Source organism: Glycine soja, chromosome 14, assembly GCF_004193775.1.
Source record: "Glycine soja cultivar W05 chromosome 14, ASM419377v2, whole genome shotgun sequence".
NCBI classification, from domain to species: Eukaryota; Viridiplantae; Streptophyta; class Magnoliopsida; order Fabales; family Fabaceae; genus Glycine; species Glycine soja.
The window spans coordinates 900033-924029 of NC_041015.1; the positions used below are offsets into that span (position 1 = coordinate 900033).

A 23997-nucleotide genomic window follows, 5' to 3' on the forward strand; every position below is an offset into this window, starting at 1 on the left:
ACAAAATAAATGGATGGATTTACAAAAAATAAAATGTTATATCCTTTTACAATATTTTTATCAAAATTTCTAAAACTTATAAAAAATAGTTTTAAATGAAAAAGTAAATACATTTAATAATTTGAAAATATAAAAAAAATATTTTTAATCTAATAAATGAAAATATTATTATAAAAGGATTAAAATTTGTTCATAATACAATTTTCAGTGTTTACCGTCAAAAGGAAAACCAGGAAAATAATATTTTGATGAGAAGAAATGTTACTTTATGACAAATCCATGCTCTAATTTTCTTGTGTTCCTCCTATTGTTGAAGACATTCATTAGTATAAAATAATTGAAATCTTCTTGCAACTTCATTTTAATTTACTTTATTTTTTGTGGATATTTTAATGTACTTAAATCGTCATTCTCGTACTCATTCTTTTCACATATAATGCAATGCCACAAACTCTGCTCCTTAATTATTTCCAGTCCTCTTTTTACTCTTCCTAGAAATGCCAAAAAGTTGTTCAAGAAAGAATCTTATAAGATATAATTGAATAAGCTTTTTGGTCAGTTCAGAGAATTTTGTGAACCTTGCAAATGATAAAAAAAATTCCCTTGTTCGTATTTGCAATCTGCATATGCTGCAGGACTAACTGGTCTATCTGTTTTACATGTTACCTTTCACTTTTCCAGAATAATAATGGTCCTGCATATACATGTGTGTGTGATTAAGATACACAGACTTTCATTCATTCCAAACTTAATATGTGCTTCTGAAGGAGTTTCCAATTGTTGCAAATGCAAAGTCTCTTTCAGACAGCACATGGGACATGTGAGGTATTGAACGTGGGACCATGTGGAATTGAAAGGCTGACTTGAGTATGCGTGCGTGTGTGTGAATAAGTGAAAGAGAGAGAGAGAGAGAGAGAGAGAGAGAGATGTAGTCTAAGAATCTTATTTTCTGTGTGTAATATCCAAAAGAATTCCAATCATTGTAATTAATATCACTTGTTGACAGATTGTTTGGATAAACTTGCCTTATAAAAGAAAAAAAATAAGAAGGTGAAATGAATTAAATTTGTCCAATAGGTTAAAATCAACTTATGGGCTCCAGTTTTTAGAAAAGTTAGATGAGAGAAGTTCAATTTTTTTCCCTCTTTTAAGTACTTATGTAGAAGTTTATTCAAAATGGACTTTTAAGTCTACTGTGTTTATTAGAAATGCCCCAGTTGGCAGTAACATCTGAGAAGTTTCAGCACTTGTAGACCAGGAAATTATCATCAATTGCTTTCCATGTTGGTTAATTCACCACAAAGACTAAAATAAGAACATCAAAATTTGAATTCAGGTAAAAGCACAAAGGTTACAAAGATATCAATGAGGCCAAGGTGACCTTCACATCCGATTGAGGAACCAACTAGTCTGAAACTTAATTAATTTGTTGGGTGAAAGGCTCTAGTCTCTAGATTCTAGAATGTTTTTTATTATTATTATTTAAATTGAATACATGGATTCGTGAAATATGCATTACATATCTTGGATTACATTTGAACATCTCTAGTAATTCTTCTGGCCAGCTCTAGCTGACATTCCATTTGTATGCACATGTTATGAATCATACGTTCTCTAGGAGTTGCATGCTTGCTCAACAGATTGAGTCCTCTGAGAAATGAAAGGAACAATTAGAAGTTCCATGTGAAACACCTTTCATAGGAGGTGCTGGAGAAGTATGCACTGATAAAACTCCCTTTAACACATCAGGACCTGTGGTTGAGGCCTCAACAGGTCGAATTTCCTTGAGCATTGCAACAGTGTCCTTCATTGATGGACGGTCCTCGGCTCGGTTGCTGACACATAGAAATGACACGGCTAGAGTTTGTAGCATTTCATGCACACTAGAATCAGTTCTCCCTCTCAGCTTTGGGTCAAGAAGGTCATAAGGGTCTCCTTTGCTAGCTAAGTGGTTCCTAATCCACGGAACCAAGTGTGCACCCCCAGGAAGTGTTGGGTCTAGGGGGTGTCTTCCTGTCAGGACCTCAAGTAGGACCACACCAAAACTGTACACATCACTCTTCTCAGTGATCCGTTGCATAGATGCATGTTCTGTACATATACCAAAACAACAAAAAATTAGTACTATTTCAAGGGGTTATGCAAGTACTGAAAAATAACTAATTCTAACTTAGTGTGAAAAAAGTACCTGGAGCCATGTATCCATAGGAGCCAGCAAGGTAGGGTCTTTGAACTGGCTCGGAATTAGTATAATCACCATTTTCACTTGCAATTCTTGCTAGGCCAAAGTCAGCAAGGTAAGGCTGATAGCTAGGACCTAACAAAACATTCATGGCTTTGACATCTCCATGCAATATGGAAGGCACACAATCATGGTGCAAATATGCAAGTGCATGAGCCACTCCCAACATAACATCATATCTGGTCTCCCATTCTGGTTTTCCCTTTCCTGAACCATGAATTAATGAGCTCAGGCTTCCATTAGGGAGGTACTCATAAAACAGAAGCTTCATGTTCTTGCTGGATCCCCAACCCAGAAGCTTGATGATGTTCTTGTGCCTAATTGAACCTAGTGCTTGAATTTCAGAAGTAAATGCTCCTGACTCTGCTGATGACCACATCTTTTTAACTGCTAGTATTTGGCCATTTGGAACTGTGACCTTGTAGACAACTCCAGAGCTTCCGGTGCCAATCACATTGGATGATGTCAAGTTCCGGACAATGTCATCAACAGAGAACTCAAACTTTTGATACAAAGTTATCAACCAATTGTTGTTTCCATTGAGTGCTTTGTTAGCAACATGAGCACGGATCAAGACATGGATCATGAGAAGTACTAGTATTGCACTGGTGCATAAGAGAGTGGATATTATAATCTTCATAACCAATCTGGCATGACCCTTGGCTTCCTTTCTGTCAGCTGGAGTTGCAACACCACCAACAATGTAGAGACCATCATTTCCTGTGAGATCGTTGAGAGGGAGTTTCCGGAAGAATGGTGTGTTAGGCAATTCTCCAGAGAAGTCATTGAAGGAAACATTCAGTGAAACAAGGTTCTGAAGGTCAAAGAGAGCATCCAAGTTCCCTGAGAGCTTGTTGTGGGAGAGGTCAAGCACTCCAAGTTTTCTAAGACTGGAGAACTGAGTTGGGATTTCTCCAGAAAACTGGTTACAACTAAGGTTGAGAAAGATTTCTAGTGAAGGAATTTGAGCAACTTCCTTGGGAATTTCTCCAGAGAAACTATTGCTTCCCAAGTCCAGAAGTTGTAACTTGGAGCAAGATAGGATCTCTGCTGGGATGCTTCCACTGAGTTGATTCTTTCCCAAGTTGAGTTTGGTTAATTCAGTTAATGAACCAATGGAATGACTCAGTTCACCTGTTAGCCTGTTGTCTGAGAGGTCAGTTAACTGCAGGTTTTTGGGCAGATTCTCTGGAATTGAGCCAATGAGACTATTTGAATGGAGGTCCAGAAACTCAAGATTTTGACATCTGGATAGTGTTGAAGGAATCTCCCCTATAAGATGATTGCTGCTCACATCCAAAAAGTTCAAATTCTTCAAGTTGGTGATCTCAGATGGAATGGTACCTGCCAATCTATTGTGATTTAGCCTCAACCTGTAGAGGCTTGTGCAGTTACCTATCTCAGGTGGTATAAAGCCTGACAAATCATTGGAAAGAAGCAGCAGTTTAGTGAGGTTTCTCAGCCCAAAAAGTTGTTTGGGTATTGGACCATTTAAATTGTTGTAAGAGAGATCAAGTGCCTGAAGATCTTGGCACTGTGAAAGACTATCTGGGATTTTTCCTGTGAGCTTGTTCTGCCATGCAAAGAAGAGAGTCAAGCTTCTCAAGTTGCCAATAAGAGGAGGAACCTCCCCAAAAATAGCATTGTTGTCAACTTCCAGTTGAGTCAGGGAAGTGCAATTTGTGATTTCAGGAGGTATAATGCCTGAAAGCTTATTAACACTCAGTTGAAGCCCTTGCAGATTTGATAGCTTACCAAAACTGGTTGGTATGCTACCTGTGAGAAGATTTTCTGACAAATCTATGACTTCAAGCTGTGTGCAGCTTCCAAGCTCTTCTGGGATTATACCTACTATATTGTTTTGCCACAAGAGAAGATTCTGAAGCTTGCTGAGCTCTCCAATTTGAATTGGGATTGAGCCAGATATGGAGTTCTGATACAAGTACAGGTTCTGCAACTCACTGCACTTCCCTATCTCTTCTGGGATAGGGCCTGACAGCTGAGTTGTGTAAATGGCTATGGTCTGAATTTTTTTCAGCATCCCTATTGAAGAAGGAAGACTCCCAGAAATGCTGGTTTCTGCAAGGCCTAACACCAACAAGTTGGTGCAGTTTCCAATGTCCCATGGCACCTCACCCTTAAGGTTTGTGTTCCCTCCTACTCTCAACACTTGGAGCTCAGTTAAGGAGCCAATACTCTTTGGAATTTCACCACTTAGTTTGTTGTCATAGAGTGTTAAATTCACAAGACTTGATAAATTTCCTATGTTGGATGGGATGTTGCCTTCAAGAAAGTTGGCATGCAGAGCTAAAGTCTGCAGTTTGCTCAGTCTGCAAATTTCCTCTGGGATTTCACCAAAGAGAGAATTGCCACTGAGATCAATGACAATGAGCTCCTTATAGTCTCCAATTTCCTTTGGAATCATGCCTGTGATGTTGGTTGTTGAGAGGACAAGAGTCTTCAAGGACCTGAGGGGTTGAAAATTTAAAGGTAGTGAACCTTGCAAGTTCACTGACTTCAGGTTTACCTCAACCACCTCTCCTTGTAAGTTGCATTGCACCCCAAACCAATTGCATGGGCTTGGGTTGGAAGGATTCCAAGATGCTAGTGCATCTGAAGTACTGTTTAAACTGTTCTTCCATGCTAATAGAGCTTGGCCTTGCTCATTAAGGGAGTAACAGCATGGAAACAAAAGAGAGTTTAATAAGAGAAGCAAGGTGAGGGAGAAGATTTTGGGAGGAAGTGACAGATTTCTTAAGATGACAGACATTGCTGTGAAAGAAGAGAAGTGGTGATCTGTTTTGGGATTGTAGAGGGGGAAATTCTATGATTTTTTTTTTATAGAGGAAGAGAAGAAGCTCTGGTCAGAAGAGCTAGCTTCCTTGTTTTTTTATTGTTGTAATAAGCTCCTGTTCAATGACAATGACATCTCCATACCCATGATGATGTTTGTTGATTTTTATTAAGCTAAACTTCTCTTTTTATTTATTTATTTCAAGATGAACCTAGGGTATCTCTAGACAAGAGTGAAAGACTAATCTCTCATTATATTGAAATCTATCTAAGAGTGTGACCTTTTCCAATATATGTTAATTCATACGCATAAACTCTGGGGATCCAACCTCTGACCATATATTTAAGGAGCATAGTTATCCGTCAATCATACTACACTATGTTGGTAAACTCCTCTTTTTTATTGGTTTGTTGTGGTTAACGTGTCAAGTAGTGAGTTGAAATTTTGAGAAATTTGCTATCTAAATGTAATCCAATTTGTTAGTTCCTGTTAGATAGTGTTTCATTAATAGTGAACCGTGAGACATGAAACTGGTGGAGGGTGAAAATCATGTAAAGAAGATTTTGCATTTTTGTTCCCCACGTGGACACATATATTATATTGTTTCCTGCTTTAATTTGGTAATAATAATTACTTTTCATCTTCGTGTATTTATTCAACTGTTGAGATTAATTAGCAGCAAACAAGGCATGGCTAAGTAAGCACTAGGGCTAGTAAAATATAGAACGGAGAATGACTTTTAGCACTTTTTTGAAATTGGTTATTAATGTAATTATCTTACCTAGCTCTAGATAGTGATGGATGATTAATCAAACAGAATAGACAGTTTGATGGTTGAGTGTAATAGCTCTCTGTCCGGTTAATCAAAGAGATAATTTCTTCCTTTAATTAGCTAGGCCCATTTTGTGGTCCATCGTTTTTGTGTGGCTGCTGTTTTTTATGAGCCACTGATGTGGTGGTTGCTGCATGCTACCCTTTGAATTTCTGAACTTTAAGCAACTAACTTGCATATTTGGATCAAATTATCAAGAGTGCAACGAAAGGATTTGTTTCCATTGTCAAAATCTAAATTGGGTATCCATGATTGGTGTCAAGTTTACTCAAATTACTGAGATATTCGTGGTGATTAATTTTATAGGAGCAAAATGGACATAATTTAGTTCACAAATAATAATAAGACCCATTTCGGTTTGTTTATATATACTTAAATGAAGGAGTGCGTGAGGAATCTCATGGACAAGTGAAGTGCACATGGAAGCAAGGGAATACATGAAGAACGATATTATAATATGTGCAGGATCTGGTCATAAGTATTTGGTGGTCTTTGCTTTAAAGAAATAAAAAGAAAACCATGAAAGGTATGCTGACCAAGAGTGGAAGGTACAAATTTACAGTAGATTCAACTATTGAATAGGAATTATCCGCAAATCAAAGCTAGATAACTTGCAAAAAAAAAAGTCCAATTAAATACATAAATCTACCTTCTTAATTTGCACCAAAGTGGTCATCATGTGTCACGGTTTAAAACTAGAAAATACTGAGATTAAAAAAAAATTCGTTCTTGTTTTTATGTGTTGACAGAATTACAGGTACAGAAGCCACGTGTTCCATAGTTGCCATTTACTTGAAGATGCCTTCTGGAAGTAAAAGGTATTTTCAACATCAATTGGAAGAATGTCAAAACCATTTTGTGCTTTTGGGGTGAAGCATGTGCATGTGTAGTGTAGATAACTACCAACAATTTGTAACATATTTTTTATTTTTAATATAAAAAAGAGAACTATACATTCAATCAATAAACAGATAGTTAGTTAATTTGTACAGTACGTACCGTAACAAGTTTAACTATAGAGGCGGTTTAGATTGATGGGATTCAATGAAAGAAGAAAAAAAAGTTTAGATTGATGGGACATGGCAAAATAAATAGGATTATGATTACCTTATTGAAAAGAAAGTAATTAAGGCTTGTACGTTTAATGCGACAAAGGAGAAGAAAAACAAAAAGAAATTCTGTTGTAGTGTCTTCGGGAGTCTGCAGTCCATATAAAACTCAAATGATGCAACTCTTCTTTAAACAAACAAAAATTGGAAGCCAAGATAATCAACGATCCCTAATCCAGTATATATCTTATTCACCATACTTAGAGAACAAAACTTAAAAGAAAGAATTTAATATATATATATATATATATATATATATATATATATATACTTTATAAAGATATGTTATTAACTTTTTTATAATGATTACTTAAATAAACGTATTTGAAATTATTTTTAATTGACAAGAGATTAATTTCCATAAATTCTCAGTGTAATTCGTTTACGATCGGGATCAGTCAATTAGAATTTACTATCGATATAACTTTTAAAATAATTATTATAAAAATTAATAATATTTACATACATAAAAATTTATGAAAATTTATAATTAGATTATAATATAAAAATATATATTATCAATATATTTAAATTAAATTCTAATCCATATGGCTTAACACACGTATATTTAAATTTGAACCTTTCAAATATCTTGAGAGAATATAATTAGGGGTGTTTGTCAGTGGATTTTGATCAAATTCAAGAATTAATTCAATCAAATTTGATCAATTTGGTACGATTTTATAATCTTTTTGAAATCCAACTTAATTTATTTATGAACGATTTGATTCTGGCTATCATGTTACCCATTTAAATTTGATATTTTTTCTTCTTCTTAGAATTACTATTTTTTATCATGATCCATCTGCATATTCAATACAGTTAACACAATATCATCAAATATCTAAAAGTAGTAAAATTGATTCATTTAATATCATCAACACAATATTCTAAAATAGACTAATACCTAAAGTCAAACCATATAATTCTAAAAAATTTGATCGATTTTGACTAATTCGGTTCGATTTTAATACAAATACATAAATGATCAAATCCAAACTATTTGAATCGGTTTAAATTAATTTGGTTAGAGGATAACTCGTACCCGTAAACACCCTACATAAAATTATTTTGGATCCCTTACTCTCAATTTGAAATATAATGTTATCCTAAAATAAGTTTGTCTATGTATAAAAAATAATTTTTTACTTAATTTAAAATATAGAATCATCATAATTCACTAAAATTTAAAGCTAAAGACACTTTTATTTATGTTCTTTAGACACAATCATTTTTAAAAATAATAGGCTCCATCTGAAAGACCTAAGCACTATGAAACAATTTAATAAGTTTGTTTATAATTATTAAAAAGAAAAGTAAATGAATAACTAATATATATATATATATATATATATATATATATATATATATATATATATATATATATATATATGTGTGTGTGTGTGTGTGCGCGCGCGCTGTTTCTACTCTCTAGACACATTTACAGCTATATCAACCTTTTCCAGACACACACAACTTTAGGGTACCGCTTTCCCCACCTATCTTATAAATGAATCTTGAAGATGACTGAAGATCCTTATGCCTTATCTAATTTGAACTTTTATGACTCTGTTCTGTGCATTATGAATCTTGCAATTGCATGATACTGTCAAAATTAATCTTCGCCAATTGTCCCATCTACCATCTCCTTCATTTTGCTGATAATCGATCGATGGGGAAGTTTCATCTACACCCCTAATACATCATGAATCATCAAATCGAAACTGTAGACTTAGGACAAGTTTTATTTATGATATGCATTCGTGTAATGTGTAATTGACAGCTTTTGATTCATTGAATTCAATGAATGTGACTAGCTTTAATTTAACGGTTTAGAACCGAATAGGTGCATAGATATAGGCTTATAGTCCACATACATTTGACCCTAAACTTAATCTTTTACTAATTTAGAGATGGTTGTGCATACAAAAAAAATAATGGAATTTCAAAGTAAGCATATTAATTTATTATGATGTATGATGATAGTAGATTTATAGAAAAGAAAAAGCAATATTTCATGGTAAAGGGGAGATCAACGAGGCAAAAGAGGGTGAATAAAGGGACCCCAATGACATTAAAAAGAAGAGACAAAATGCACCATGTATACATGGATGGAAATTAATTCTTGCATTAGTATGAAACGATCCATCCTCTAACCCCACCATTTTATTAATTGTCGGCTTTAAATCTCTTTGTAAAAAAGTAGTCATAAAGGTCTATATCCAACCCCATAAGAAAAAGAGAGCAAGTCATAAAGGCTTCCCCTGGGGGCATCTTATGAACAATCAAGTTTACATTACACGTATGGCATGATGTCATTTTTCACCCAATAGCTATGAAAAACAAGAAGGCCCTTTTGGATCACTTGGTAATCCCATGCAAGATGAATTCGGTAAATGAAAAAGAAAGATTAGACAATAGGAACTAAAATGTGGTGATGATTTCCACTTCCACTATAAGTTTCTTCATCTCTAACAAAAAAAATCATAAATAACCATAGATAAATAATTAGCTCCTCTTGAAAAATGTAATTACGCAACGCTTCTAGCTATCACTCCCATTTACACCAAGTTATATAATTGTTGATTCCTTTCTGTGATTCTGTCTTAATTAATTAACATATCTTATAACCCATTTTTAGTTTTTACTTTCATGCTTGCCTGTTAAATTCAAGAATTTCTTTTTTTTAAAAAAATTACTAATTTTCTTTTCGTTTTTTACTGCCCCCCACCCACCCACACACACTTTCCCTTCTTCCTTCTGAGTATTTGAATTCCATTATCTATGTGAATCATACCACGACGGTTTTCGACAAACATGAACGAAAATTATTATTTGTATATATGAATAATCGTATTTTTTTAAAATCTAAATCACATTCCTGCTGTTGTATATCGTACTACATGGATCCACCAACATTTGAATAAAAAAAACATGAGGAATAAGTCATAAGCTAATCCTAACAAAGAAAATAGCCAGGCACATGACATGAAACAAAACATTGCTGGATTTTCTATGGAAATAATTAAAAAGCTAATCCTATACATGCTGCTGAGGCTGTCATAATGTGGTGCACCTTATGTTTAGATTGAAGCATTGCTTATCAACATATTATGTGATATTCCTTTCCATGATTATAATACTCCCCCCCCAAGCTCCCTGGTTCTCCAATATTTGTTTATTAAAAGTGAGTGTCAGCCCTCAGCTAGCTTTTGTTACTTTTGGGAAAACAAATTAATTGCATAAGGAAAAGAGAGTTGTAATTATTTGTAAGATAAGTAGCTTCTCTTTAGTGATAGGTTGTTTGTTAGCTAGGTAGGAGCTCATGCATGCTCACGAGAGGAGAATATCGATCAATAATCTATTTGAACAACATCAGTGGAAAATTCAAATTTGACCAACAATATAGTGGTCACAAATTATAAATGTAGTACGAGTGACTAAACATTATTAATAGAGCAGCGCACTAATATTGCCTACGAACACATTATCACCACTCCATTCGATTACAATATCAGCCTTCTGTCCATGTTCTTATTGTATTGTCGGTAGCCATCTTATCACTGATATAGCCGCAACTTCTACTACGTACTAGTGCTGGAAGATGGGCCATTGATGTGTATGGAAGAAGTTGGCCATTATAGAGCAAGGTAATTCCACTCATAATAATTAAAATAAAGCTTAATATCATGTCACTTACAAGATTGATCGATAATAATTTGAATCAATCTGTATGAAATTATTCTAATTTAATAAGTGATATCAAGTCTAAATATTAAGTATTTAACTATGTTAAATATATCGAAGGAGAATTTTGTTATCTAAATTAGTCCTATTTAATTTGAATATTGTTTTATTACATAAAAAAGACATGTAATCTCTAACACGATTTTTATCAAATTAATGATTAATGATCTTCACAATATTAAGCTCTCTTTTTTTTTGTTTATTTATTTATTTTTGTTGTTTTTGCCTATCTAGTCAACATTAGCTCTTTGGCAATTATACAAGCAAGTGTAATCATACAATAAAAACAGAATGGCTTCCCCGTGCCCCAAATTCTGGAAATATGAGAGGAATAGAGAGAAAGATAGCGAGACATTTTATGATTTGCATTGAGGTGGACCCTTTGAGAGGTCTACTAGTATAGCATCATAGGAACTTTTGTCCTTAATGCATGGCACACGTGCAATAGAGTCAGCAAGTGGTGAATTCGATGCACATCAAGTGGACTTTTGAATCCCCAATAATAACACGGATTGATCGAAACAAGCATGATTTGTTAGTGACATAATAATGAAATCCCATCAACATAATATTAATTAATTAATAAGCCACAGGGTCCATGAGCATCAAAAATCATGTAAGAAGAATTGCCAAGTTACACTTCCCGAATTCACACGTTTGGGAGGCTCCATCCCTGATCAATATCACAAATCCTTTACTATTTAGAAAACAATTGAAATCTTTGTTTCTTTCTAATTATTTGGCCAATTCCTCCAACTTGTGATTGCTTCCCGAAATCATAGAGATAAGACCATATAGGTCGACATCCTAAGCAATTTCTCTATAATTGAGATTTATCACCTACCGCATGAGCAAATTAATTCAATGTGAAGGGGGCTTAGAGACCATTGCCACTCAATGAGTGAATGCTTTGAGTCATATATGGATCCATTAATTTTAATTGTTTTTTCTCTAGATCTTCACTATACTAATTTTTCAAACCTTTCAAAGTGCTCCAGTGAGTTTTGGCTTGTTTTTCCTCCATGAAGATGATGCCGTGTGCCTCTCAGTGGTTCCATTATTAAAAAGATTTTGCCATATCCCCGAACATAGCTTTATTGCTTGCCCATATATACATATATATAATCTTTCTTGCTTTCTTTCTTTCTTTCTTTCTTTTTTTGATATATTATACAGAATATAATCTTTCTAAAGCTCCAACAAAAAAAATAAATGATATTAACCTATTAATGGATTATATAGTTTGGTGATACATATAGTTGTGATATTTCGTGCTAATAGTTTGGTATAAAAGAACGAATTTGTTACTAATCACCAAATAAGAAAAGATACACAAAATAACGAATAATGCACAGGAAAGTAAATAATTAACATCACGTCATTTTATATTATCTGTGCGAATAGATAGATTTCGTACAAAACATCATTTCTCGGTTAAAAGAAAAATATGGTCTTCAATTTCAGTCTCATTCCAAAGAGTCAGTTTCACTCTACATATTGTTAGCTTGAAAAAACTTCGTCTTTGATAAAAGATAGTGGTCCTAAAGAAAATCACATTAAATCAAGTGACTGTTTGATCATATCATAATTCATAGCTGTCTAAATATATCCGTAAGTTCTGGTTTCTGTTCCCAAATCACTTTCCAAATGCTATAAATTATTAGATGTAATGTGTGCATGGAAAGTTAGAATATAATAATATCATCCTTTAATTTACATATATGAACCGCAGTACTTTGAACGTGTCCTATCAACTCCACCCACCAGTCATGAATGGTATGCCAAGGTATTTTGCTGTTAGTACTTTGCAATTAAATAAACTGGCTAGCTTTGGGTCTTCTTGAGGTTAGTGCTTTTTTTTTTAATTTTTCTTGACCATTTTTTTAAAAAATAATTATATATTTATATTACTGTGCTTGAATTTATTTATTTTGAAAAATAATATTTTTTATTTGAAAAAACAAACGATTATTTTTGTAAAAAAAATCCTCCTGCTGCATGTCAAAGTCATCAGGATTAGTCTGAGCAGGACATTTTTATTGTCATAACTTTGTTTGAACGCTAAAAAATACAAAAAAAAAGTAAAATAAAATAATAATTTGTTTGGATAAATAGAAATGATAAAGGATAAATTAAAAAAAAATCTTTTAACTTATTTAGATCATAACACTTTTATCCAGCATAAAAAAGATCATAACATTTATATCCTTAGGTTAAAAAAAAAAAGGGATGGAGCATGTAAAATGAGAAATGACCTGACTATTATTTTGTGGATCTTACGTAAAGAAATCTCTCCTTATACTGAGGAGAGAAATTTTCTATAAACCTCACATTGGAAAAAACAACTCCTTTCTTATTTCTATTTTATCTATACCAATTGAGTAAAATTACATATTTTATATTAAAAAATATCTTTTTTTTTCAAATTCTAGTTATATTGTACAATAAATATATTACGTAAGTATGAGTAAATATCTATAAAATTGTACGCCCAGTTAAGGAGTAAATATCTTATCTATTACGTACTATAATATTTTTTGTGGAAACTCATTGATTTTAAGATCATCTCTTCGTTAGAGTTCACAATTAAACTGCACTTACCATCCAATGGTAAATTAGCTTGCAAAACAAGTTTTCATATTTTATTTTAGTAGAAAAAGGATCATTTTCAAGGGTTGCAATGTATCTTTACAGTTAAAAATTTAGCTTGATCGGATCATCTTGCTCTCATTAATTATCTTATATATACTTTCATCATGGCCTATGATCGATAAACTAGTTCTATTCTCTGTTTCCAGTCATCATTACAAAGTGGCCTCCTTCCCATCATCAAGATAGCTACAAGTCATTTTTGAGATAACAGTAGTTAGGTAGAATCAATATTGTGATGGCGTCCACTGAAACATAATTAAGAGCGTCGTCTCGCTAAATTGTTCAAAGATTCGTATGCGATTCCAAAAATAAAACAAAGTCATGCATTATTAATTAATTATAAACCACGAACCAGAATAATTTAACCTATAGGTAATGTGTTATCAAACAAAAGTGGGACCATTACGTGCCAAAAGTTTTGGTCTTGGACCTACATATTTCAATCCCTATAAAACTAAAAATAACTAGAGTTTTTGGAACCATTATGTGTCTATAATTTTGATTGATATATATATATATATATATATATATATATATATATATATATATATATATAAATTACATAGCACATCATGAAAATAATTAATTAATAAAATTCGGCTACATATTACACGAAGATTAGTGGAAATTATAGACAATGTAATGATCTCCGCTATACTACAATTTCCCCTTTGAAACAAGTATTTCACTTTAAGAAGAAAAAAAAATATAGGACTTAAATAGTTACATCGTCCATTAATTGTTCAGATTGGTTAAGGTCCACATAACCACATACATATATATATATATATATGTTTTTAACCAAAATCTCAACCGTTTAGTATTTTTTGTATCAACCCTCATAGATCTTCTCTTTTATCTCTGACATGCATGAATCATTCACTTAAATCTAATAAAAAAAAGCCAAAGCTATTTTACATTCCATTTTGGAGAAGGGAAGGAGCTACGAAGCAACCGGAAGAAATTAAGCAACAGATTTCCGTAGCCCATCAATTGGATAGATAATGTTGGCTAGAAAAGAAGAAAGTGTTAACTTGCGATTAGAAAGTACGATGCATGAATACTACTATTTGTCATGGTACTCCTCAATACTTGTACCTGTACTAGGCACTATTCCGTACCACGGTACCAGCATTTAAAAGGTATATACATAGTTACATATAACATTATGAAAATTGTATATATATTGTGATTGTGATTTTATACTTCGTCATTATATGTTTTTATTTTTTTTACATGAAATACATCTTCTCATGCACGTATCTTTGTCTTGTCAATTTTGTGGAACCATTGTACCCGAAGCTGTACCAATGGACTTGAGTTGTGTTCCTATATACATGCAACACGAATGAATTTGTTGCGCAGATCGATCTAGGTGGCAACAAACATTGAGATCATAGGAAGAGTTAGATAATCAGCAATGTTCATGTTCATGGGTCGGTTCCAAGCTTCAGCTGACAATTCATTTGTTTGGACGGAAGAACATCTTTATGGGATTGTTCAAGAATCTCTCTTCACCATATCTACTATTATACACGTTCAGTTTAGAAGTTGGATTCCTCCTCAAAAATTGCTCCCATTTCAAAAAATATTTTATAATATATCTATTTTCAATTGATTGATAAAATATATTTAAATGAGATTGATTGTAAGATCTATAAAAATGACTCAAAAATCTAAAGTGTAATCTGCATTCGAAAAAAAAAAAGAAAAAATTCTTATATCTTGTATGACACCATAAAATTCACCAAAAATTATTCAAGAACGTACCTAAAATTGATTCTACCACTGTAAGGTAGGTCAGACATCTCATTCCAGCGGATCAGCCAGTTCAAAAGCCTATTGTAGTTTCAATAATAAATAAATAAAAAAAGCCCATTGTAGGTTTCAAGAATAAACTGTCATTATTTTAGTTTCTGAACAAATGTATCGTAATACTGTTATATAATTACTCCTTGAAATCTCACGCATCCTCTTCGCGCAAGTAGTTGGGTTAGGACTTACGACTGATGAGACTTAGGAGAGTGAGAAGTATTTTTTTTTGTTATGTTTTTGTTGACAGATTCGGCCTTAGGTGCTTTCGGCCCAAATCAAAGTGAAAGGGGAAGGGATATTCTTCCTGCACCTTTAACTTTTCTTCTACACCCAGCATTAATTGTGCAATTCCATTTTCGTCCTTCACTTAAAAGCTGATATACACCAGCTACCGTGCACCCACCCAACATTTTTGCCACTTGTCGTTGTGCCTCTCCTCCTCCTCCATGCTTCCTCCTCGTGTCTCTTCTCCTCCAGCGAGTTTGTTCTCCTCCTCCACGAGTCTTGTTCTCTCCGCCACCATGAGCAATGTTGTGTCATCAATGGTAAATTTTTATTTTTGGAACCTGTTTACTCCAAACATGCAAAATGAGAATCCGTATGACCATATGGATTGACAATTTGTATGAAATTTATGAATTGTCAATCCATATGAAACTTACGGATTGTTAATTCATATGAATCATACATATTGTTAATCTGTATTAAACTTACGAATTGTTAATCAGTCAGTTTCATATGAATTGTCAATCCATATATATATTACAGATTCACATAGATCCAACTTCAAGTTGCTGACGAAAAACACTTACCTCCTCCACCATTTTGCCGCAACACCCACCACGAACTACGAACAAACCACCACGAGCATCTCGACTAAACTAACCACAACAACGAAGGAAGAGCTCAACCAAAACAGAGAATGGTGTATGAAAAAAAAAAACAATGAGCCAAATAAGAAGAAACAAATAGGAATAAGGATGGAATTTTAATAATTATGTTGGGTATAGAAGAATTTGTGTTGGGTGCAGGAAGAAAAACCCAAAAGGGAAACACACTTATTTGGGCTTCAACGACTCATCCTTGGGAGTTACTTGGGGCACCCAGCATTTTTGTTGGGGCACCCAGCAACTTTCCAATTAGCGAAAATACTCTTATGATATTTTCGGTTACAAATAGCAGTTACATTTTTTAATTTCTGCAGTGTCATTTTTTTTCGCAAATTTTTCGTAACTTAGTGTAAGTTGCTTTTGTTAAGGGCGGTTTGGAAGCGTATTCGGTCTCTGGTGGTGTACGTGAATTTTTTAGGAGTATACGGTGATTTTTGGTCGGTTTTTGTGTTTGGAAAATGAGAGGAGTGCTAAAAATAGTTGACGTACGTACGGATTGTCAATCCGTATGGCCATGGATTGTCAACTCGTACGTACGTCAACTTTTTTTTATACCGATATCGACCTTTTTTTTATACGGATTACAATTTTTTTTTAATAAAAATAACTAAAATTTTAATGATTAATTTTAATTCAGTTATTGCTTAAATTTAGTTATTAATTTTAATTTACTAATTGGTTAAATTTAGCAATGATAAAATTTAATTTAGTCATTAATTAAAAATAATTTATTTCAAAAACATGACCAAAGTTTTTCAAAAATAATGGGATAATATTAGACATTACAAAAAACTATTATATATAAGTTGCAACAAATTTAGAATCAACACATGATAAAACAATTATTATAAGACAACTATTATATAAATAAACTGTTCACAATAATTAAAATGTTCATAGTAATTAAAATATTCGAAATCCTAAAATATTTATAAACATAGCCAATAAAGCACACGATTAAGGACAAGATTTCCATGTCAGCTTTCAAGGACAAGATTTTGCAGAAATGTTTTCATCCAACTCCAATTTTAAGTGTCTTCCTCCAATGATTGAACACAAACTGACATTCTGCAACGTTCTCCAAGTGCAAATGAGTCCAGCCTTTGTCTTTAAGAAAATAATACATGCCGCTTAGAACGTACTGATATTAAGAATAGTGTTTTGTCAACAATTTATGTAATGAAATTTAAAACTTGAAAAATAAAAAAATGCTGACAACTAAATTAGGAAGTTACTTACCAGACTGTTATAGGTAACTTTCTGCTCAGTGAGATAAACCTAAAAGGTGACAAGACCTGACACTTGATGGTATAAAGAGTGTCATTTTGGGAATGATCTGGGCAGACAACTGGTCTTGAATATGGTAAGAAAAAATGCACTCTTATCATAATGATGTAAGGATACAAGATGATCTCCGATCAGCTGGTAAAAATCTCGTAGTGTTGTCCACCCTGCTATAATGGCTGGTTGGTCCAAATCTTTATTGTACACAACATTATAATAATTTTCGTCTTTGTCAACCAAATGTCATACACCGTCCAGTATGTCCTTCTACTTGACAACATATACCTTACCAACTTCACCGAAAATCTACATGTTATATCACAAAATAAAGTTGGTTAGTTACACAAAATAACAAAAAAATCAAATGTTAATTAAATCAAAATGAACATGACCTGGTCCCTGGCATAAATGGTCTGGAAAAAAGCCTATAGTGAAGCTGCGAAATTCTGCATCATGTTTGCCAATTCCCTCCATTCCCCGTGCTCTTCCATTTTTAATTTTGACATGATTGACATTCATGCAATTAACAGACATTCAAGCACAAAACAGAATTAACATTCAAGTAACTATATGTTAATTCTTACTAGGCACATTCGCAAGAAGTTGTCCCAATTTCTCATTGAGACTAGTCCAACGTGATGACGACGCACAAGAGCGTGACATTCTGAAATATATTTGACAAAATAATATTATAATATAATCCTACTAACATTTCTTAGATAAACTGAATAATAAATAAATCATTCATAAAATCAATAATAAACAAATTAATGATACATAAATCAATAATCAACAAATTAATCACAAACTAAAAAAAATCAATAATAAACAATTTATAAAATGATTAACATATAAATATTTTTCGTTTTTCCTTATTTTTTTCTAATAAAAATCATTTTTTTTTAAAAAAAACCAATCCGTATGAGTCATATGGATCAACAATCCATACGGTTCATATGGATTGCCAATCCGTAAGGATTTTCACAATTTTTTTTTTAAAAACTCATACGGATTGGCAATCCGTATGGGTTATCAGAAACAGAAAAAATCAATTTTTTTTAAAAATCACACACAGATTGCTGATTCGTATGGTTCATACGGATTGTCAATCCGTATGTGTTTTTCACATACAAAATACATCATCAATCAAGAACAAGATAGAAACGAAGAAGAAGAAGCACCAACAAGCAACATACGGAAGAGGCAAAACACAATAAACATCAACAACAACCAACAAAATGCATCATCAACAACTGTAGAAATTCAAATGGAAACCTAAACACTTACCTCAAAGGAGGCAGAAACGAAGAAGACAAACCTGGAGGAGGAAGGAGAAGCGAAAACGTTACAGGAACAGTGACTCGTACAGACGAGTCACTGTGTTGAATTTATATGAAAGGGTGAAGGGCATTTTCGCCCTTTCACTCGAGTTGTTGGGTGCCCCAAGCAACTTCCCTCATCCTTCACTCTCACAATCTAATTGAACTAACCAAAATACTTAGTTAAATCTAACACTCTAGCATTTAATTATCTACACAATAAAATAAATCCTAAATGATTATTTAACCACATTTTAATACTTAAAATTCCAATTTTTTTACCTTACACACAAATTCTTAATTTATTTAAATTTATAATAGTTTTCTAAACTAATTAATAGGATTCTTTTTAATTATTTTAAGTAATATATATATATATATATATATTACTATTCATTGTTTTTAAGTTTGATAAGGAAAAAGGGTGAACTTTTAGTCCAAAGTAAATTGCATGTATTTTTCATTTATTCCATGCCAAATTTAACCTAAGCTTTGATAATATGAAAAGATATCATTGAATCATAGAGTCAAAAGACAAAAAAAGATAAGTGTAAATATTAATGATCTCCAAAAAACACATGTAACAATTTATTGTAATGTTACATGGAGTACTCCATATTAGTTGGGAAAGAATGAGAAAAAAGTGTAAAATAAATAAGTGATATGGCATGATGATAAAATGAAATAAATAGAAAAAATACACAAATTTTTTATAATATAAGGTGTTGATATGAGTGTGTATAATTCTTACTTTTATATTTCATTCAATACCTTTAGGGTAATTACAATCAAATTGATCTTGCAAAATTAATTTTGGTTTATTTTTATTAAAATGAAGTGTTTTATTTATGATTAAATGTTTTTATTTCAAATTTTAAGTAATAGTAAAAATTGATATAATTTTTTTCATCTAATGTAAACCTACCTAACACATGCTTTAACTAAAAATCCATTATGAGTTCATAAATAATTTTCCGACATATACCAAACATTGAAACATTTATATAAACTTAACTAAAATCCAACACTTTTATAAGTGTGTGTTTGATTTTATGTTGAATTATCTAAAACCATGTTGAAATATCAACTAATGTTATTTTAGATAATCCTTCACATATTTAATCTCATATGAATAATTGATTATGGATACAAATCGAGTTTCAATTTCTATAGGTAATTTTTTTGTTGGATAAGAAAATTACATTAAATTTTAATGCTAATTTAAATTAATTTCATTCATAATCAAATTTTAAATGATCATAAAACACAAAGTCAAATTAAATCAGTTTAAAATGAAAAGTATAAAAAAGGTCCAATGTTATTTGTTCCTTAAACATGTTGATTGGGATTCAATATTCATTTTAGTCTCCTTAATTGTGTACTTACATTAACCAAATTAAAAAAAAAACTTACAAAAAAAAGACAAAAAAAAAACTTACATAACCTAAATTAGAAAAGTACAAACTCACATAAGCTAAAAATAAATAAATAAAATTTATATGAACCAAGATTAACAGAACACAAATTTAGAAGAACCAAAAACATATCGAGATCCTAACTCTTATTTTATATCTTACCTAATTTAAACCATCTTTATATCATATCTTGTTCACACTATCTTCTTTTCTTATTTATAGACATAGTTATTGTAAGGACAACAAACTGTTTTTTTTTTTTTTTTATTGTGATCCTTGTGAGAATTGCATGAATTAGGATTACTAAATACGTAATTATTAGATCTAGATATATTTAATCTTCTTCTGTAAACAGATTTATTAAATTTCATCAAGATCATTTGATATATATTGATTTCATTATATGATATGAATAATTTGTAATCAATCAAATGGCTGAAAACGAACTAAACCAGGTCCACGGCGAAACGGTGATGCAAGATGATTAGTTGGAGCGTAGAAGGATCTAGAAGACATAAAAACCCTAGCCAACACTTGCTATATAACTCCCCACTTTCTTCCATTTTTCTCTAAGCGTTCCTTCCTTTTCGTTCTGTTTTGGCATCTTCGCTGCAACTCTCTACCTTCCCTCTTTTCCGAATCTGAATAGAAATGGCTTCGGAGACTGAGACGTTCGCTTTTCAGGCCGAGATCAACCAGCTCCTCAGTCTAATAATCAACACCTTCTACAGCAACAAGGAGATCTTTCTTCGTGAGCTCATCAGCAATGCCTCTGACGTAAGATTTTTATCGATCCTTGTTAGCCTTTTTCTATTTCCTTTTGTTGATTACGTCCTTTACTGCGGTCGTTCTTTATTTTCATGTTTATTGCTCAAACACATGTCGGGTTTGTTGGACATGTCTTTTTCTCCCTTTTATTTTTCGTGATTTCTCTTGCGTGCGTTTACCTGTTGCTGTCTTCATAGTACAACAATTGATGTGTTTTTTTTTTAAAATTTGTTAGGGTTCGTGCTATGATATTGTGCTTTTTCCATTGTTAAGCAATGCTGATATTCTCTTTATTATTATAAATAGCATAATTGAAATTTAATGATTTTCAGCTACTTAATTTTTGTCCCTGTTCCTGTTGTCTCTGTTTTGTGAGAATTACGTGGTACTGTGCCGTTTTTTTAACTGCAACCATTGCCTCTTGATTGAGGCAAAACTGATGTTGTTAATAGTTCTTCTATTTGGGAAGGGAGTGGGTCGTTTGCATTTGTTCTGAATTATGCTTTATTTAGGTTTTCTCTTATTCTATTCTTTGGGCATTATATCTGATTGCTGACATATGTTATTACCTTTACAACAATGTAGGCTTTGGACAAGATTCGATTTGAGAGTCTTACAGACAAGAGCAAGCTTGATGCTCAGCCAGAGTTGTTCATTCACATTATTCCTGACAAGACCAACAACACATTGTCTATCATTGACAGTGGTATTGGCATGACTAAGGCTGGTAAGATTAAATATTTTGTTAGTCTTTGTGAGATTATCGCCAACTGTGCTTGTTAGTTAGTCTGTTTTCTCTAATGCTTGTGCGTTTGATGTTCCAGATTTGGTGAATAACCTCGGTACTATTGCAAGGTCTGGGACCAAGGAATTCATGGAAGCCCTGGCTGCTGGTGCTGACGTGAGCATGATTGGGCAGTTCGGTGTTGGTTTCTACTCGGCTTATCTTGTAGCTGATAAGGTTATTGTTACCACAAAGCACAATGATGATGAACAGTATGTCTGGGAGTCCCATGCCGGTGGCTCATTTACTGTGACAAGAGATACATCTGGTGAGAACCTTGGTAGGGGAACAAAGATAACTTTGTTTCTTAAGGAAGATCAACTTGAGTATCTTGAGGAACGCCGTCTGAAGGATTTGATAAAGAAGCATTCTGAATTCATTAGCTATCCAATTTCTCTCTGGATTGAGAAGACTACTGAAAAGGAGATTTCTGATGATGAGGATGAGGAAGAGAAGAAGGATGAGGAGGGTAAAGTTGAAGATGTGGATGAAGATAAGGAGAAGGAGGAGAAGAAAAAGAAGACCATTAAGGAGGTATCTCACGAGTGGTCATTGGTGAACAAGCAGAAGCCTATTTGGATGAGGAAACCTGAAGAGATTACGAAAGAAGAATATGCTGCTTTCTACAAGAGTCTTACCAATGATTTGGGAAGAGCATTTGGCTGTTAAGCACTTTTCTGTTGAGGGTCAGCTGGAGTTTAAGGCTGTCCTCTTTATCCCCAAGAGGGCACCTTTTGATCTCTTTGACACAGGAAGAAGCCTAACAACATCAAACTGTATGTCCGCCGTGTCTTCATCATGGACAACTGTGAGGAGTTGATGCCTGAATATCTTAGCTTTGTTAAGGGTATGTGGATTCTGAGGATCTTCCTCTCAACATTTCTAGAGAAATGCTGCAGCAGAACAAGATCCTGAAAGTCATCAGGAAGAACTTGGTCAAGAAGTGCATTGAGATGTTCTTTGAAATTGCTGAAAACAAGGAAGACTATAACAAGTTTTATGAAGCCTTCTCTAAGAACCTGAAACTTGGTATTCATGAGGATTCTCAGAACAAGACAAAGCTAGCTGAATTGCTCAGGTATCACTCCACTAAGAGTGGTGATGAGATGACCAGCCTCAAGGACTATGTTACCAGGATGAAGGAAGGACAGAATGACATCTACTACATTACTGGTGAAAGCAAGAAAGCTGTCGAGAATTCCCCCTTCCTTGAAAGCTTAAAGAAGAAGGGATACGAGGTTCTCTACATGGTTGATGCTATTGATGAGTATGCTGTTGGCCAGCTTAAGGAATTTGAGGGAAAGAAGTTGGTCTCTGCTACCAAGGAAGGCCTAAAACTTGATGAGAGCGAAGACGAGAAGAAAAAGAAGGAAAGAACTAAAGGATAAATTTGAGGGTCTTTGCCATGTGATCAAGGATGTGTTGGGTGACAAGGTGGAGAAAGTTGTGGTGTCTGATCGTGTTGTGGATTCTCCTTGCTGTCTGGTGACAGGTGAATATGGTGGACAGCCAACATGGAAAGGATTATGAAAGCACAGGCATTGAGGGACAGCAGCATGGCTGGATACATGTCGAGCAAGAAGACGATGGAGATTAACCCTGAGAACCCCATCATGGAGGAGCTGAGGAAGCGAGCAGATGCTGATAAGAATGACAAGTCTGTGAAGGATCTCGTGCTCTTGCTCTTTGAGACTGCCTTCTAACTTCTGGGTTCAGCCTTGATGATCCCAACACTTTCGGTAACAGGATTCACAGGATGCTGAAGCTTGGACTGAGCATTGATGAAGATGCTGGTGAAGCAGATGCTGACATGCCTCCTCTTGAGGACGCTGATGCAGATGCTGAGGGTAGCAAGATGGAAGAAGTTGATTAAATCTGACTTAATTGCCTGTTACGTTTTTATAAACATGATTGGAGAAACAGTCCTTTTTACTATGTTTTATGTTTTTTGAATTTTCGAAATTTTGGAACGTTGGCTAGTTAGGTGCCGTATGTAGTAGTTTCTTTATGGTAAATTTGTGTCCGCTCCCTGGCCAATGAATTTGTGCTTTCTTCGTATAAACGTGTATGCTGATTGCGGAAGTTTCAGTTCGGGAATGAAAATGTTTTTACTTTAGTGGAATTAATCACTTTGAGGTGGGGATAAGAGCTTTACCCTTTAATTATTTTTTAAACTTACTATTTGTTCTCTCAAACTCATTTAAAAGATAAAAGAAATTAATAGACAGATAAGTGCACCATTATGTTAAATATGTAAGCACCTTTATATATATTTTGTCACTTTCTTTTTTATATTAAAATTAAACAATGTCAGAATATTTTCGTTTTTGAAAATAGCATTTCAAG

At 33.3% G+C, this 23997-nt stretch overlaps 1 protein-coding gene and 1 pseudogene across 2 annotated transcripts; one reads left to right on the forward strand and one right to left on the reverse strand.

Moving 5' to 3' along the window:
- Window positions 1-1306: 1306 nt before the first annotated feature.
- LOC114385434 (LRR receptor-like serine/threonine-protein kinase) lies at window positions 1307-5180 on the reverse strand. Its single transcript, XM_028345510.1, has 2 exons — window positions 2189-5180; window positions 1307-2091 (listed from the first exon to the last, which is right to left on the reverse strand). Exons 1-2 carry the CDS (start codon window positions 5010-5012, stop codon window positions 1634-1636), a joined length of 3282 nt encoding a protein of 1093 aa, XP_028201311.1. The 5' UTR covers window positions 5013-5180; the 3' UTR covers window positions 1307-1633.
- A 15371-nt stretch (window positions 5181-20551) lies between these two features.
- LOC114384788 lies at window positions 20552-23777 on the forward strand (annotated as a pseudogene). The gene is made up of 3 exons (XR_003660773.1): window positions 20552-20876; window positions 21453-21594; window positions 21692-23777. The product of XR_003660773.1 is annotated as a heat shock cognate protein 80-like (transcript).
- Window positions 23778-23997: the final 220 nt, after the last annotated feature.

Bases quoted from the DNA above. Each gene is read 5' to 3' on its own strand.
- LOC114385434 (XM_028345510.1), bottom strand. From the start codon at position 5,012: ATGTCTGTCATCTTAAGAAATCTGTCACTTCCTCCCAAAATCTTCTCC. The intron at 2,092-2,188 runs GTACTTTTTTCA...GTATATGTACAG, and splicing joins CTATGGATACATGGCTCCAG to AACATGCATCTATGCAACGG.